Here is a 14,384-nt window from a genome sequence, read left to right as displayed (position 1 = left end):
AAAATGTAAAAAAGCTAGGATTTTGTTCTCTATTTTCAATTTAAAACTCAACAAATATCACTTTTTAGTTCAAATGAAGCCAGTGTCTAAATAATAGTTGGCAAAATAGTAACTGTATATTAAATGTTCAAATACAGAATAAAGATACATCATCATACTGTCATTAATGACAAATATTACAAGACATTCTGCCCTTTTTTTTTTTTTTACTGTTGCATCCTCCTTTACTAACTTGATGACTGAGATAATAATTCACCACTTGATGTTTTATTCCAAATGTTGCATGCTCACTACTTGTCTGTTTTCTGCTGTGTGTGTGTGTGTGCGTGTGTGTTACTTACACACACCTGTATACAAGTGTGCATGCAAGTGAAAGTGGAGTTTGAGCTGCGATTCTTTGCATGAGTGCATGTTGTGTTGACACCATGACAGACTGCTGGTAGCCTCTCTGCAGAGCAACAAACAACAACAACAACAACGAGTCATCCTCCTTGTTATTGCGCCCTCTCGCACGCTTAGCGCCCCCTGCCTGTGCAGAGCCGCCGTGCAAATGTTCCCTCGGTAATGTCCCTTTTTGTCTTCTCTTTGTCCAGCCCTAAAGAGGAGTAACATTACTAAATTCCCCAATGTCTCCTCGAGGCTGAGGAAGTCCTCTGGTAGGACCCCAGTAGTGCTGCAAGTGTCCCCCACCTGGCAAGCAATCTTATTTCTTTGACTTGATTTGACGCTAAACACCCAGCCCTCTTGGAAAACAAAACTGTAAATAAGTTGGATACACTTTAGAGTAGTCAGTGTACAGCTTGTACGGATGTACTATCAACAAAAAGCTATAAAAGCCTTTCAATGAACGGCAGTACGACTACATTTGTTTTTGTCCTCAAAATTCTACAAACAATACCCCATAATGACAACGGGAAAACATTTTTTATTTTAGCAATTTTAACAAATATAAAAAATTAAGAAATCACATGTGCATAAGAAATACATTTGTTTTTGTCCTCAAAATTCTACAAACAATATCCCATAATGACAATGGGGAACATTTTTTTTAAAGACATTTTAGCACATTTATTAAATATAAAAAACGAAGAAATCACATGTACATAAGGAATACATTTGTTTTTGTCCTCAAAATTTTACACCTAATACTCCATAATGACAATGGGAATTATTTTTTGGGGAAATTTTAGCAAATTTATTAAATATAAAAAACTAACATCACATGTACATAAGGAATAAATATGTTTTTGTCCTCAAAATTCTACAAACAATACCCCATAATGACAAAAGGAAATGTTTTAATTTTACATTTTAGCAAATTTGTTCAATATAAACAACGAAGAAATCACATGTACATAAGGAATACATTTGTTTTTGTCCTCAAAATTCTACAAACAATACCCCATAATGACAATGGAAAAATAATATATTTTTTGAAATTTTAGCAATTTTAATAAATATAAAAAATTAAGTAGGAAATGAATGGATGGATGGAAATCACATGTACATAAGGAATACAATTGATTATGTCCTCAAAATTCTACAAACAACACCCCATAATGACAAAGTGAACATTTCTTTTTTAATTTTAGCAAATGTATTAAATATAAAAAAACAAAGAAATCACATGTACATAAGGAATACATTTGTTTTTGTCCTCAAAATTCTAAAAACAATACCCCACAATGACAATGGTCAAAAAACATATTTTTTGAAATTTTAGCAATTTTATTAAATATAAAAAATTAAGTAGGAAATGGATGTATGGATGGAAATCACATGTACATAAGGAATACAATTGTTTATGTCCTCAAAATTCTACAAGCAATACCCCATAATGACAATGTACTTTTTTTTTTTTAATTTTAGTAAATGTATTAAATATAGAAAACGAAGAAATCACATGTACATGAGGAATACATTTGTTTTTGTCCTCAAAATTAAAAAACAATACCCCATAATGACAATGGGGATTTTTATTTTATTTTAGCACATCTATTAAATATAAAAAACAAAGAAATCACATGTACATAAGGAATAAATTTTTTTTGTCCTCAAAATTCTAAAAACAATACCCCATAATGACAATGTGAACATTTTTATTTTTTTATTTTAACAAATATATTAAATATCTAAATAACGAAGAAATCACATGTACATAAGGAATAAATCTGTTTTTGTCCTCAAAATTCTACAAACACCCCATAATGACAATGGGGATTTTTTTTATTTTAGCAAATTTATTAACTATAAACAACAAATAAATCACATGTACATAAGGAATACATTGTTTTTGTCCTCAAAATTCTACAAACAATACCCCATAATGACAATGGTAAAAAAAAAAGTTTTTTTAATTTTTGCAATTTTCCATCCATCCATTTTCTACCGCTTGTCCCTTTTGGGGTCGCGGGAGCCTATCTCAGCTGCATAGCAATTTTATTAAATATAATAAATTAAATAGGAAATGGATGGATGGATGGAAATCACATGTACATAAGGAATACAATTGTTTATGTCCTCAACATTCTACAAACAATACCCCATGATGACAGTGAACATTTATTTTTTTAATTTTAGCAAATGTAATAAATATTTAAAAAACGAAGAAATCACATGTATCGGTACATAAGGAATACATCTGTTTTTGTTCTCAAAATTCTACAAACAACACCCAATAATGACAATAGGGATTTTTAATTTTTTCATTTTAGCAAATGTATTAAATATAAACAAATAAATCACATGTACATAAGGAATACATTGTTTTTGTCCCCAAAATTCTACAAACAATACCCCATAATGACAATGGTAAAAAAAATATTTTTTGAAATTTTTGCAATTTTATTAAATATAAAACATTACGTAGGAAATGGATGGATAGAAATCACATGTACATAAGGAATACAATTGTTTATGTCCTGAAAATTCTACAAACAATACCCCATAATGACAATGTGATTTTTTAAATTGTATTTTAGCAAATTTATTAAATATTAAAAAATGAAATCACATGTACATAAGGAATACATTTGTTTTTGTCCTCAAAATTCTAAAAACAATACCCCATAATGACAATGTGAAATGTTTATTTTTTTTTATTTTAACAAATGTATTAAATATTTAAAAAACGAAGAAATCACATGTACATAAGGAATAAATCTGTTTTTGTCCTCACAATTCTACAAACACCCCATAATGACAATGGGGATTTTTTTTTATTTTTATTTTAGCAAATTTATTAAATATAAACAACAAAGAAATCACATGTACATAAGGAATACATTGTTTTTGTCCTCAAAATTCTACAAACAATACCCCATAATGAGAATGGTAAAAAAAAGTTTTTTAATTTTAGCAATTTTATTAAATATAAAACATTAAGTAGGAAATGGATGGATGGAAATCACATGTACATAAGGAATACAATTGTTTATGTCCTCAAAATTCTACAAGCAATACCCCATAATGACAATGTACTTTTTTTTTTTTAATTTTAGTAAATGTATTAAATATAGAAAACGAAGAAATCACATGTACATGAGGAATACATTTGTTTTTGTCCTCAAAATTAAAAAACAATACCCCATAATGACAATGGGGATTTTTATTTTATTTTAGCACATCTATTAAATATAAAAAACAAAGAAATCACATGTACATAAGGAATAAATTTTTTTTGTCCTCAAAATTCTAAAAACAATACCCCATAATGACAATGTGAACATTTTTATTTTTTTATTTTAACAAATATATTAAATATCTAAATAACGAAGAAATCACATGTACATAAGGAATAAATCTGTTTTTGTCCTCAAAATTCTACAAACACCCCATAATGACAATGGGGATTTTTTTTATTTTAGCAAATTTATTAACTATAAACAACAAATAAATCACATGTACATAAGGAATACATTGTTTTTGTCCTCAAAATTCTACAAACAATACCCCATAATGACAATGGTAAAAAAAAAAGTTTTTTTAATTTTTGCAATTTTCCATCCATCCATTTTCTACCGCTTGTCCCTTTTGGGGTCGCGGGAGCCTATCTCAGCTGCATAGCAATTTTATTAAATATAATAAATTAAATAGGAAATGGATGGATGGATGGAAATCACATGTACATAAGGAATACAATTGTTTATGTCCTCAACATTCTACAAACAATACCCCATGATGACAGTGAACATTTATTTTTTTAATTTTAGCAAATGTAATAAATATTTAAAAAACGAAGAAATCACATGTATCGGTACATAAGGAATACATCTGTTTTTGTTCTCAAAATTCTACAAACAACACCCAATAATGACAATAGGGATTTTTAATTTTTTCATTTTAGCAAATGTATTAAATATAAACAAATAAATCACATGTACATAAGGAATACATTGTTTTTGTCCCCAAAATTCTACAAACAATACCCCATAATGACAATGGTAAAAAAAATATTTTTTGAAATTTTTGCAATTTTATTAAATATAAAACATTACGTAGGAAATGGATGGATAGAAATCACATGTACATAAGGAATACAATTGTTTATGTCCTGAAAATTCTACAAACAATACCCCATAATGACAATGTGATTTTTTAAATTGTATTTTAGCAAATTTATTAAATATTAAAAAATGAAATCACATGTACATAAGGAATACATTTGTTTTTGTCCTCAAAATTCTAAAAACAATACCCCATAATGACAATGTGAAATGTTTATTTTTTTTTATTTTAACAAATGTATTAAATATTTAAAAAACGAAGAAATCACATGTACATAAGGAATACATCTGTTTTTGTCCTCACAATTCTACAAACACCCCATAATGACAATGGGGATTTTTTATTTTTTTTATTTTAGCAAATTTATTAAATATAAACAACAAAGAAATCACATGTACATAAGGAATACATTGTTTTTGTCCTCAAAATTCTACAAACAATACCCCATAATGAGAATGGTAAAAAAAAGTTTTTTAATTTTAGCAATTTTATTAAATATAAAACATTAAGTAGGAAATGGATGGATGGAAATCACATGTACATAAGGAATACAATTGTTTGTGTCCTCAAAATTCTACAAACAATACCCCATAATGACAATGTGAATTTTATTTTTTACATTTTAGCAAATGTATTAACTATTAAAAAACTTAGAAATCACATGTACATAAGGAATACATTTGTTTTTGTCCTCACAATTCTACAAACAATACCCCATAATAACAATGGTAAAAAAAATATTTTCACATGTACGTAAGGAATACAATTGTTTATGTCCTGAAAATTCTACACACAATACCCCATAATGAGAATGTGAATTTTTTTTAAATTAATGTTAGCAAATGTATTAAATATAAAAAAACAAAGAAATCACATGTACATAAGGAATAAATCTGTTTTTGACCTCAAAATTCTACAAACAAATAATAATGACAATGGGGATTTTTTTTTAATTTTAAATTTTAGCAAATTTATTGAATATAAAAAACAAATAAATCACATGTACATAAGGAATACATTTGTTTTTTTCCTCAAAATTCTACTCACAATAATACCCCATAATGACAATGTGGAAAACATTTTTTTTTTAGAAATGTTTGCAAATATATTAAAAGTAATGAACTAATAAACCACGTGTATAGAAGTATTCACAGCCTTTGCCGTGAAGATCAAAAGTGAGCTCAGGTGTGTCCAACAGCTTAATTAGAGCCCGCCTGTGGTAAATTAAGTTGATTAGGAAAGGCAAACACGTCTGTCTGTACGTAAAGTCCCACACTTGGAGCACAAACTAAGAACACTTGTGGAGGAACGTTAGCCGTGAGCCACAACGCTGCACGTGTGTGCATCACGATACAAGAATAGTATTTCAAACTATCGTCGGGCAAATAATATCGTTTCATTTTCAGTATGTAGGAAAAATCCCATACAAGCTGTACACTGACTACTCTAAAGATTGGCTGTATTCAAGGTGGTTGCTGGCAAAGTAAGAAGAGTAAAAGAGGAGGATGTGGAAAAAAGGTCATTTTTAGTGTGAGAGACAACTTGACAGAGCGGCTGCCAGCGTTAATCACTAACGAGCTGACCAGATGACTGACAGCTGTCTTCTAACCCCCCCTCTTAGATCTGAGGAATCAGCCCTACAGGCGGGCGGACGCCGTGCGAAGGAGCGTGAGGAGACGCTTTGACGACCAGAACCTGAGGCCGCTCAACAACGGCGAGGTGGTGGTGTGAGGAGGTGTTTATTAACGGTCATTAGGGGGCGCTAGTGAGGACCAGGGAGGGCTAGCAGTGACGTCATGGCAACAACAGAAGGAAGAGTTGCAAACTCAGCATTAATACTGCTGATTAGTTGAATAAATCAATATATAATCATCAATAACTCAACACCAGCTGAACCGTGAAGCCCATCCTGAGTGACGTCGTTCTAGAAGGAGATGGAATGTTAAGAAGAAAGTGTACAGTAAGTACGCCACACAAGTACACTACGTGTGTAAATGTGATGTATATATATATATTTATATATATATACATAGTGTGTAAAAAATATGAAGGACCTGGACTGACTTTTTCATTGCTTCAAGGAAAGAAAACTTAAGTGCCTAAAATGTTTAAAGTCTGCAAACATTTTGCTATGATGACCACAAAACATATTTGAGTTACATTCCAGTGTTCACATTTGTGGGAATAATCATAACATTTCATCTTTGATGCAAACATTTGCCGTCACAGTAACTTTTTACACAACTTGGTAGCATTTTGTACAAAAAGTCATGACCTTTTTTTTATTATTTTTAACTACAATGTTGTCATATCAGCATTTTTAAGTAGTCTTGTGTAGGAGTCATAATCCACTATTCAAAAATGACTTCAATATTTTCTGCAATTAATTTATGCATTTAAAGTTTTTTGCAAGATAAGATACCCCTTCAAAATTGTGACTAAATATTTGTTATATTTGTTTGGCAAGGTTTTTAATTATTGAGGTAAGAATTTTTTTTTTTCTGCAACTTTAACTTTCAATTAGTATAAAATATATTTTGGTATCAGCAACATTTAGCTTTGAAGTGTCAAATGTGGCCTGAATCTTGTGCGTTTAAAAAAAAATATTTGGAGGATTTGTTTCCCTGACAACTTTATTGAACAATATGTTTCAGTAACAATTAGTAAAGTTACTGCAAAACAATATTTTGTTTCCATTTTTTTTTTTTTAATAAGGCGCACATTAGGTTATTTAAACCAAAAATCTTCTATCTGGAATAGGATCTGGATGGATAACATGATATATATATATATATATATATATATATATATATATATATATATATATATATATATATATATATATATATATATATATATATATATATATATGCATTTTTTTTAATTTTTATAGAACTACATATTTAAAAGAAAAACTAAATTTGGCCTATTGTGACACATCTGAAATTATAAAAACAAAAATCAATTAGGGATTTTTAAAATAGATGTTTAAAATAAATTATTTTTATTTAAATTCATGTGATTAAAAGTAATTTAGTCGACATTAAAATTATTTAATCATGTTTTGATTTCATGACATGGACTGAGTTGTATAAAAAGTTATTTAAAAAAAAAAATCAAAAATCATTTGATTAAAAAATACACATTAAGGCAGAAAGTTATATATTTAAAACGTTTTAAAGAACTTATACAGCAAAATCAAAAATATATAAAACTTACTGGGAGTTTTTTAAAGCTAAAATCTTTAAAGCTCATGTGTTCCAAGTGCTTCTTTTGTACTACTAAATGTCAAATCTTATTGGCCCATCAAGTCGTGTCAAGCCAGTGATGAGATTCATTATTTTCGAAGGGCACCAAAAGGAAACTTCCTGATGACGTCATAACTGGGAGTTGTAAACATGTACACATCATTCCTACTACTGCATCTACTCTTTTTTTTAATTTTGTCTTATTTAACCACTGAAGATTCCTTTTAAGCTCATGTTTTCATCTCATGGTTCTAAAAAGCAACAGAAAAAAAAAGTGTACAGTTGTTTTAAACCATGTTTTTGTACCGAAGTGACTGGATGAATAATATTGTACATATTGTTGCAAAGCATCGCCTTGTGCTCTACAACTTGAATGTTCTTTAACTTATAGTTTCATTTTTGTGTCTATTTAATGAAGCAGAATGGTAAATCCACTCATTAAAGGTTGATCTGCATTTATCAAGTGAGGGATTCTTCCACGCTCTAACGGGATAATACTGGCACCTTTTCTGGTCATATCAAATTAACATCTTTTTTTAATTAGATGTTATATTTCCAATAAATATGATAAACTATTTACAACGAAATACGAAAGTGTCTTTATTTGCACCAACACAATTTCATTAGTGAAACAAAAGTATTACAAAAAGGCTACATAAAAAAAGTTTTTTTTTTTTTTACATAAATACAATCATGTGTGCTTACGGACTGTATCCCTGCAGACTGTATTGATCTATATTGATATATAATGTATATATTGTGTTTTTATGTTGATTTCATTTAAAAAAAAATAAAAAAAAAAAATTTTAATTTCTTGTGCGGTTTTTGCGGCCCGGTGGTTGGGGACCACTGCCTTAGATTACATTTAATTTGACAAAATTCCAAAAAAGGCCAAAACATTTTGACGCCACTTTTAAAATACATTTAGGAATTTTATTTCAAGTTGGGCTGGCGGTAATCTTGTATTTGTCCACCAGATAGCACTGCTCCCCCCCACCATTGTATAAGGATTGGCAATGAATGTTTTAATATTTTTCAATGCCATGTGAGTTGCCTTGTCATTCATTGTGCTTCAATCATGTCACGGCCCCAAGAAAGATTTAACTAGTGAACAAAAATAGCAAATGATTACTTTAAAAAAAAAAAGGAATAAAAATAGGACAGCATTTGATCAGTTTTTTTTATTACATAACGCTACAGAATTTGGAATTTAATGTTGCATTCACATCAAATTCAAATTAAAACTAATTTTCTTTGAAGCTGACATTCAAATATGCTCAACTTGCATACGAATGATATTACCTATTGACGCTAACTAAACCAGTTCAGTGTCATTCCAACAGAGACCTGAAGGGGGCGTACCCACATGGTCTAACAATGAGAAGCGTTCAAAGGGAATGCATCTGTGTGTGTGTGTGTGTGTATGATATCATCAAGGTGCATCCAGCTGTTCCAGTAGAGTTCTTCTTCTGTTCTCCAGCTCTCCTTCACTCAGTTCACTTCCTGACGTGTCCCAGCCGCCCTGAAGGCAACACAAATAACAAGCATTGCACGTTTACCCTGCGTGTTGTGTACTCCGCCACTAGGGGGCACACTTGCATCGTGGCTAACATCACGTAAGAAGGCAGCATTTCAAACTCGGCAACTGTTTTTTTTTTTTTCTTTTTCTTTGGCTTTTTTTGGGGGTGGGGGGAGAGAATACCCTCTGCAAGAGGAAAGCGTGTGACGATAACCACAAAAGCAGAAATGCAACATGAAATATGAAAAAGAGTCCTGCCTGAATAATGAGCAATGTATGAATGTATATTTAATAACTTTTCACACATGGATGAAAGTCTGCATGTATAAATAAAGCTTTCATCATGTTTGGAAGTGAATCATTTATACATCACTCCTATAATTTTTACATCTTTTAGTGGCTAGGAAATCAAACAGAACAGAATTGAATGTTCATATTTGTTACTTTATTTGCTGTTTTTAATACAGATTATGTAAAACTAGGGGTGTACAAACTTTTTGACTTGGGCTAAAAAAACGTGGTTGAGGGCCGACTGCATGTAAAGTAATCAATACACACACATCCTACACATTATGTGTACATTGTATATTATGTTAGTATAATTGGATATTAACCTCTTAAGGCCTAAGCTGTTCACTGCAAAACTGAAATCTAAGTAAGATTAAATATCTCAAATAAGGGTGATGTTTGCTTATTTTCTGTCTGATAAGATAATTCTTCTCACTAAGCAGATTTTATGTTAGAGTGTTTTACTTGTCTTAAGGGTTTTGGTCCTAAATTATCTCAGTAAGATATTACAGCTTGTTGCTGAGATGTAATGACCTATATTGAGTAAAACATGCTTGAAACTACAATATCAAGTGTTGCAAAGCTGTGTCATCAACACTCACAAGTATACAACTACTTTTTAAAAGTAATTTCTTCAAGCATGAAAAAAAAAAAATCATGATGCTGAGCGCATATGTCAAGATAATTGCACTAGCATGTACTTAATTTAGGAATATTTTTCAACATGTTGAGCAAAAAGGTCTCTTTTTCAGTGGCCTAGTGGTTAGAGACCGGGCTGTTAAACGCTCTCCCTGACCACCTGAGGGTACCACAGACTGTGGATGCTTTTAAAAAAACCCTTCTTTTTTTTTTTTTAGATATATGCATACTAGTTCTAGCTATTTGACTGTTCTAGTTTTTATTTTTATTTATTTTTTATTATCTTTTTATTTTATTTTTGTAATACACTGTAGCACTTTGAGGTTGTTTACTCAATGTAAAGTGCTTTTTACAAATAAAATAAAATATATTATTATTATTGTTATTAGAATGTCATCCCTGAGATCGGTAGATTGTGAGTTTAAACCCCGGCCGAGTCATACCAAAGACTATAAAAATGGGACCCATTACCTCCCTGCTTGGCACTCAGCATCAAGGGTTGGAATTGGGGGTTAAATCACCAAAAATGATTCCCGGGAGCGGCCACCGCTGCTGCCCACTGCTCCCCTCACCTCCCAGGGGATGAACAAGGAGATGGGTCAAATGCAGAGACTTTAACTTATTTTTTTTCTACCAAGAGAAGTGCACTTGTTATTAGTGAGAATATACTTATTTTAAGGTGTTTTTGGGTTCATTGAGGTTAGCTAATTTTACTTGTTTTGGAAAGTCTTGACAAGCCAAATTTTCTTGTTCTATTGGCAGATAATTTCGCTTAGTTCAAGTAAAATACGGTACCCCTAATTTTTGTATTTTTTTTTCTTGTTTTTGAACACTGACTTTGTTTACATGCTTTTTTAAATTTCCCTATGCTATTTGGGCTTATTAGACCCTAATTAGAATAAAAACTAAGAATCATCTTTTGACATGATGTACTTAGTCCATAAGTAACAAACGTGCACCGCATCTTTCGGAGTATAAGTCGCACCGGCCGAAAATGCATACCGTAATAAAGAAGGAAAAAAACATAAGTCGCACTGGAGTATAAGTCGCATTTTTTGGGGAAATGTATTTGATAAAACCCAACACCAAGAATAGACATTTGAAAGGCAATTTAAAATAAATAAAGAATAGTGAACAACAGGCTGAATAAGTGTACGTTATATGAGGCATAAATAACTAACTGAGAACGTGCCTGCTATGTTAACGTAACATATTATGGTAAGAGTCATTCAAATAACTATAACATATAGAACATGCTATACGTTTACCAAACAATCTGTCACTCCTGATCGCTAAATCCAATGAAATCTTATACGTCTAGTCTCTTACGTGAATGAGCTAAATAATATTATTTGATATTTTACGGTAATGTGTCAATAATTTCACACATAAGTCGCTCTTGAGTATAAGTCGCACCCCCAGCCAAACTATTAAAAAAAACTGCGCCTTATAGTCCGAAAAATACTGTACTTCATGTTTAGTGACATGCTAATTCTTATTTTTACACTTTTTATCCCAAATGTCATTGTATGTTATACTCTTCTGACACCACCAGATGGCAGTATAAGTGTCCACATAAGTGGCCATAAGACCTCAATTCAGTAGTGTACACAATTTTGGAAATAGGAGCTAAAAGGGGCTGTCCACGCATGTGGCCACTAAGCCTTTATTAAGAGTGTGTGAAAGTTTGACTTCTATCTTGTCTACTTCCGTGAAGACCTCCATAAATATTTGTAATCAATCAGAAATATCAGGCAGCTAAAAAGCACCAAACATGGAGAAATGTGGAAAGTCTTTTGCATTTTCCCCATCATGCTTTGTAACGGATTTAAATTGGTGAAATTTAGGACTTTTTTATAGTGTTTGGACGTTTTTATAATATCCACAAAGTTCAGCGAGCAGGTGTTATGTGTGATTTTGTGTTGGTTGCATTTTTTTTTTGCACCATGACTAGGGAAGGTTGTTTGGATTGGGTCATATAAGTAAATGCTGCGTGTTCTGTTCAGAGCGATATTAAAGGTCATTGAGCTGATGTGTTCACATCTTCCACTAGATGGTGACAAAGCAGCAGCGCAAACTTTTAAAAAGAGTGCAATCTTCCTGCGGGAAATGTTCCTAATTCCTAAACCTAAATTCAGTGTCCGCCCTGAAATCGGTAGGTTGTGAGTTCAAACCCCGGCGAGTCATACCAAAGACTATAAAAATGGGACCCATTATCTCCCTGCTTGGCACTCAGCATCAAGGGTTGGAATTGGGGGTTAAATCACCAAAATGATTCCCGGGTGCGGCCACCGCTGCTGCCCACTACTCCCCTCACCTCCCAGGGGGTGAACAAGGGGATGGGTCAAATTTCACCACACCTAGTGTGTGTGTGTGTGACTACTGACTATCATTGGTACTTTAACTAATTATGTCGTCTCGCAGGCTGCAACTTGGACACCTCTGTGTGGTTCCAGAGTATATTTGTACTACATATAGTTGGAATAAAAGTATAAAAAAAGGATTACTTGTACCTCCTCCTTGGCTGCTTTGCGTTTAGGGGACTTCTGTTTGCTGTCAGAGTGAGACTTCCCTCGAGATTTGTCGTTCTCTTTATCTTTGTCTGCGTCTTTATCTCGCTTGGCGTCTCTTCCTTTCTTGTCAGCCTCAGAGTCAGGTGATCCCTGCTGGTCATGATGAGTATCAGCGCACGCACACACGCACACACACACACACACACACAACACACTTCCTGGTGACAAGAGTGTGTACTTACAGACTTGTGCCGTCTCTTCTTGGCCTTCTTCTTGTGCTTCTTGGACTTCTTGTAGCTTCTCTCTGCGGAGGAAGAAGATGTGATCAGGTGACAAGAACACCGACTATCTCTCTCCTCAGGTGTCGCACTCACCTGACTCACCACTGGAGGAGCGCTCGGACGGAGTTTTCGAGGCCGAACGCTTCTTCTTCTTGTGGTATTCTTCCTCTTCAGATTCGGAGCCCTGAGAGAAAGGACACGTTCAGTCAAGAAGACCACCTTGGCTCTAAAAGATCATACACTAACCGATCGAGAGCGGGATCGTTTCCTGTGGTGTTTCTTGGACTTCTTTGAGTGTTTCTTGGTCTTGGAGTGGTGATGTTGGCACTCGTGCTGTCAACAACAACAACAACATGTTAGGGATCAACAAGTTCCTTTGAAGCTCCTCCATAATGCTGTGACACTGACCTCCAACACGTGCATGAAGTCTTTGAATATTCTCTTCCTCTCAGACTCCAATGTGATGTCCTCAAAAGTGGCTTCTTTCAGGAATCTCTCTCTCACCTAGTACAGTATCGACATGTTAGACACGCGGAACCTTACCTGGCCCGGACACGGAAAGGATTGACAGATTGATGGCTCTATCGACGTGTTAGTGAGGATCGCCTAGTACGGTATCAACGTGTTAGTGAGGATCGCCTAGTACGGTATCGACACGTTAGTGAGGATCGCCTAGTACGGTATCGACACGTTAGTGAGGATCGCCTAGTACGGTATCAACGTGTTAGTGAGGATCGCCTAGTACGGTATCGGCGTGTTAGTGAGGATCGCCTAGTACGGTATCGACACGTTAGTGAGGGATCGCCTAGTACGGTATCGACACGTTAGTGAGGATCGCCTAGTACGGTATCGACACGTTAGTGAGGATCGCCTAGTACGGTATCGACACGTTAGTGAGGATCGCCTAGTAGGGTATCGACATGTTAGTGAGGATCGCCTAGTAGGGTATCAACATGTTAGTGAGGATCGCCTAGTACGGCATAGACATGTTAGTGAGGATCGCCTAGTACGGTATCGACACGTTAGTGAGGATCGCCTAGTACGGTATCGACACGTTAGTGAGGAACACCTAGTACAGTATCGACAGGTTAGTGAGGAACACCTAGTACAGTATCGACAGGTTAGTGAGGATCACCTAGTACAGTATGGACATGTTAGTGAGGATCACCTAGTACAGTATGGACATGTTAGTGAGGATCGCCTAGTGCAGTATCGACATATTAGCGAGGATCGCCTAGTGCAGTATCAACATGTTATTGAGGATCACCTAGTACAGTATCGACATGCTAGTGAGGATCACCTAGTACGGTATCGACATGTTAGTGAGGATCACCTAGTAGGGTATCGACATGTTAGTGAGGATCGACTAGTAGGGTATCAACATGTTAGT

At 33.5% G+C, this 14,384-nt stretch overlaps 2 protein-coding genes across 15 annotated transcripts in view; one reads left to right on the top strand and one right to left on the bottom strand.

Moving 5' to 3' along the window:
* Positions 1-7,281, top strand: part of fmnl2a (formin-like 2a) — a 103,392-nt gene extending 96,111 nt beyond the window's left edge. For 8 of the 9 annotated variants that reach the window (XM_062069999.1, XM_062070005.1, XM_062070003.1 and 5 more), the window contains one exon: positions 6,128-7,281. Coding sequence is in view for 4 of the 9 variants with exons in the window: in XM_062069998.1 (XP_061925982.1) it covers positions 6,128-6,237 (110 nt within the window). In the remaining 5 variants the exon portion in view is untranslated. Of the gene's footprint in view, positions 1-6,126 lie in introns of all 9 variants that reach the window. The other variant, XM_062070000.1, reaches the window with a different exon arrangement.
* Positions 7,282-8,905: 1,624 nt separating this feature from the next.
* Positions 8,906-14,384, bottom strand: part of prpf40a (PRP40 pre-mRNA processing factor 40 homolog A) — a 49,219-nt gene continuing 43,740 nt past the window's right edge. For 3 of the 6 annotated variants that reach the window (XM_062069996.1, XM_062069992.1, XM_062069997.1), the window contains 6 exons: positions 13,403-13,498; positions 13,241-13,327; positions 13,088-13,178; positions 12,956-13,017; positions 12,714-12,866; positions 8,907-9,276 (listed from right to left, as the gene is read on the bottom strand). In XM_062069996.1, coding sequence (XP_061925980.1) covers positions 9,187-9,276; positions 12,714-12,866; positions 12,956-13,017; positions 13,088-13,178; positions 13,241-13,327; positions 13,403-13,498 — 579 coding nt within the window. In that variant the 3' untranslated portion in view covers positions 8,907-9,186. Of the gene's footprint in view, positions 9,277-12,713; positions 12,867-12,955; positions 13,018-13,087; positions 13,179-13,240; positions 13,328-13,402; positions 13,499-14,384 lie in introns of all 6 variants that reach the window. The other 3 variants (XM_062069994.1, XM_062069993.1, XM_062069995.1) reach the window with 3 other exon arrangements.

The sequence above is a fragment of the Entelurus aequoreus genome, linkage group LG14, assembly GCF_033978785.1.
Source record: "Entelurus aequoreus isolate RoL-2023_Sb linkage group LG14, RoL_Eaeq_v1.1, whole genome shotgun sequence".
Taxonomy (NCBI): domain Eukaryota; kingdom Metazoa; phylum Chordata; class Actinopteri; order Syngnathiformes; family Syngnathidae; genus Entelurus; species Entelurus aequoreus.
Note: the sequence above shows the minus strand (reverse complement) of the source record. Positions and strands in the feature narration are given on the sequence as shown.